At 47.5% G+C, this 4,079-nt stretch overlaps 1 protein-coding gene across 1 annotated transcript; it reads right to left on the bottom strand.

Annotated features, from left to right (window-relative positions):
* Window positions 1-2,185: 2,185 nt before the first annotated feature.
* LOC147893686 (uncharacterized) lies at window positions 2,186-3,722 on the bottom strand. Its single transcript, XM_087385863.1, has one exon. The coding sequence runs from the start codon at window positions 3,643-3,645 to the stop codon at window positions 2,431-2,433; it is 1,215 nt and encodes a 404-aa protein (XP_087241989.1). The 5' UTR covers window positions 3,646-3,722; the 3' UTR covers window positions 2,186-2,430.
* Window positions 3,723-4,079: the final 357 nt, after the last annotated feature.

Consider the following 4,079-nt stretch of genomic DNA (forward strand, 5'->3'; position numbering starts at 1 on the left):
GACTACCACGCAGGCAGCCATACAATCAGCAGCAAGAGCTTAGAGGTGGGCTGAATACAGCCGCACAGAGCCATACAGGCAGTATGGGCAAAGCAGAACAGGTTGACAGCAGCAGTACTGCAGGTTGGAAGCAGTGCCATGTGGACCTGCAGCAGCCTATTATAGGTCCAGAGGTCAGCTCGAGCACACCCGGACTTTCTATATTGGTGCGGTCTCCCCAACTGACTACTGCTCCGTGGTCGGTAAGTCACGGTGCATCAACTGGGTGACCGTGAAGGTCCTCGGACTGCCTTTCATAGGCTGTTCATCCTGATCCTCGCCGACCCAGTCGGTGAGGACAGCCGACCTGTCACAAACTCGCCGACCAGTCTGTGGCTGTCCCTGCTATAGGCCAACTGCTCCTGGGCATATAATATGCTGCTGCAGGCCCACATGGGACTGCTGCGGACCCGTTCTGCTGCTGCTGTACTGCCCTGTATGGCTGCAGTATGCAACCCATCTGTTGCTGCTGATTGTACGGCTGCCTGCAAGGGAATCCATACTTGTACTGCGTTCTGTTGCTGCTGATGTTGGTAGCCTGGCTACCCCTGGCAGTAGATGAAGCATGTTATGGGCTGCCATTGCCCATGACATCCTTCCACGTAAGACCTCATGTGGAGGCATTTACCCCAAACCAGACTGGCCAACTAACGAGTTCAAATGCAGGAGAGTGGGATGCAGTGCCGGCAATGGCGTTCCTCGGAAAGACAAGACCAAGTTATCATATGATTTGCTAGTGCAAAAAATTGAGTATGCCCAGAGACTGAATGTGATAAGGGGGAAACATTACGGTAAGTCCACCTGGTAGGACAGGCTTTAGTATACATGGGAGGGTCCCAATTTTCGAAGGTCAAAAAAATTTCTATGGAGGGCTCAACAAATGAAATAATACTAAACATTGGGTGGGTAAGTGGTCCCAAGGATGGATCCAATGTGTGTCTTAGAGAGGCTGTGTGCTGCATAACAACCCAGCCACAGAATCCCTCCAGAGCTCCCTTCTTTCGCCTTTCTCAGTTCGGCTGTGTGATGGCCTCTACTTCTTTTAATGATGTTCTTATGTTTTCAAGGTCTGAAGAGGAGCACAGGAGACATTTGGCCATTTTACCCCTTCCTTTCTATCATCAACTCTTGCTTTGATGAGGCCCCTAAGTGGCATAATGTTGCAAGTACGTCTAGACATAAATAGTTTAACCTTTGGGTCCAGCAGACCAGGCCTATTGCAAAAGCAGCTACAGCTCTAACCTTGAAACACATGAATGTCTCAGACCTCAGGTGAAAAAAAGTAATGTTGGTCATCGGCTTCAAGTGTCGTAAAGGTGTACTGTCATCTTGGCACAGTGTCTCGTGTTTTTGTGACCATCCTCACATCTCTTAAAGTCTCATTCTCTCCGTCTTTATCTTTATCTTCGTATAATAATAAACTTCCTTTTTATTACCACCCCCTTTAATAAAACTCCATACGGATTAATACGTTGATCCTGAACGCTGTCTGGAGTAATGGCCAGCTACCGTGGTTCTGTTAATCAGATGAGGAGAGAAACCCATCTTTGTATCAGAAAGCACTGGCCATATGTCAGAAAAAAGGCCTGCTTGCTGTAACAAACACCCACAACGGAAAGCACACAAAGGGACTCTTCAAACTCTCTCCAATCTGAGCTCACTCAAGTGCATGAATGTATACCCACAATGCTGAAACTGAAAAGTAGCAAGAACATTCATAAGTATATCTCATCAAGTCTCCACGAGGAATATGAGAGAGCAGACCTAAAAAAGTGTAGAAGGGTAATAACTTAAAACATCAATCTTCTTAACTGACAAATGAGTAGCTGCTCCCACATGGACAATTCAAAGGACATGGCAACTAGAAAGGCCTGACGTTTCTCAACTGTACAGATATCTTAATGACATCAAGATCTCAATTCAGTGTGTAAGCTGGCCTTCCAAAGATGGATCACCATTCAACCTGAGTATGCCATCAATCATGAATAACAAAGAACCGAAAGCTTGCAGCTCAAACAGCCATAAAACCAGACAGTAAATTTCTGAAATGCATGCCAAAAACAGGTCTGCAGCTTTTGAGACAGCTTGGTCACAATAGATAGATGCACAAGATAAAACCACTCAACACCCAGATAAACTTTAAAAAACAACGAGAGTAAAAACCTCATCATGCTTACAACATAACAATACAGGATTTCAGAGCCAAGAATGGCTCCATGAAGTTAGAGAAGGATATGCAGACTGCAGTTACATACAAATGCGCCAACTCTACAGAAGTAAAGGTACAGTGTAAGACCCAGTCGTAGACAGGTGGTATTCCTCTCTTTCTTTGTGGTCAAACGTGTGAAACGTAGCTATGCAAAAGTGCTCAATGAATAAGCTGAGGGACAGTCAGTCACCGACATACTCCAATTCTTCATCATCTTCTTCATCCTCCTCATCAACATACCACTGCTCATCATCTGACAATTCAAACATTTCCGCTTCCTCTTCTGAAAAAACGGAAATTTTTCCTTTGCCCACAGGACCCGTAAATTCCTTCCCATTCCTTAGTGCACCGTATGGCAATCGCTGTCCTTCAAAAGCAGAAGCTTCGGTCTTGATCTCTTGAAGTCGTTCGTGACGTATGCCCCATTCACGTATGGCTTCATCGATTTGGCCTTGCGGTATTCCTTGAGAGACATCGTCCCAAGGAAACCAAAAATCTGCAAATGTCTTTAAAGACTTTGACTCGCCGAACACCACCGTCCGTAGATTTTGAGACCGTGCCATTGTCAACATCTCTTTGAAGTCAGAATCGTCTGACACAAGGCAAATGCATTTGATTCCTTTGTTCATGGAGCTTGCTATCTGCCTTTTCAACGCCATATCGGCAGCTTGAGGCTTGTATTCCACCGTTCTCACGTACACACCAGCCCTTCGCAAGTCCGACTCGAGGCCGTACCCAACTTTCGGAACCAAAATAGGCTGAGCGGCTTCCCTGTACCTTTGCGTCTTGGGCTGTATGGACTGCTTAAACTTCATCCTCTTCTTCCCCTTCAACGAGTTGAGCCGGCTCATTCGCTTGTTCTGCTCCCGCTCATGCAGCTGCTTGAAGTGGCGCTTGAGGTCGAAATTGGTCTTGCATTTGCGTCCGCACAAGCGACAGAGGTAAGGCTGCTCCGGCTGTACGACGCCACGGCGCTCGAGGTAATCGAGCTGGCGGCGCTCCTGGCGCTCGTCACGGACCCATTGGGGGATATGGAGGAAGGCATGGCGATTGGCGTAGGCGACCATGTCGACGACGAAGCCAAATTGGGAAGCAGCATGGCGGAGGTGGGAAGCGGCAAGGTAAGGGGAGGATTTGGGGGGTTTATTGTCGAGGTCCCAGAAGACGGAGACGGTGGTGCTAAGGAAGGGAGAAGGTCTGGCTATGGCGGAAGAGCTCAGAGTTCGGGAATCAGAATCATCAGAAGAAGAAGAAGAAGAAGAAGGAAGAGAACAATAGATAGGAGAAAATGAAGAAGATGAAGATGGTCTATGGATAAGGACACCAAAGGGCTTATTGTTGTTAGTGCTATTCAACCAGGAGAAGAAAGAAGACCCTGGTGCAGCTACTCCCTCCATTGCTTCTGGTGGTGAGCTCTAGCACCATCCCTTCCACTTTTATCTCTCTCACAATCATCCCCCAAGCACTACACTGCTTGAAATTCCACCATCACTAGTGCTAGTGGAGGAGGAGGAGGACGACTACGATGAGGAAGTGGTGGAGGAGGAGAAGGAGGAGCAAGAGGAGGAGCTTAGGGCTTGGGGATCTCAACAAGAAGGTTGGAGGGAATGTCCTTGGCGACGACTGCAGGCGATTGGCAACAACCTAGAGCCTGTCAGATCGACCAGGGGACTTTTTCTCGTCAAGCTGCCCACTCCATTGGTAATGAAAGCCAATACAAATAAATTTCCAATCATTTTGCTAGTTGCCCTCACTAGCGAAGATCTTGACAAAGAAGAGGAGGAGGAGGAAGGAAGGAAGAGAGCAATAGAAGAAGAACAAGGACATGATG

The sequence above is a fragment of the Dipteris shenzhenensis genome, chromosome 15 (genome assembly GCF_047967505.1).
Source record: "Dipteris shenzhenensis isolate YYH24624 ecotype China chromosome 15, Dip_SZ_1.0, whole genome shotgun sequence".
In the NCBI taxonomy this organism is placed as follows: domain Eukaryota; kingdom Viridiplantae; phylum Streptophyta; class Polypodiopsida; order Gleicheniales; family Dipteridaceae; genus Dipteris; species Dipteris shenzhenensis.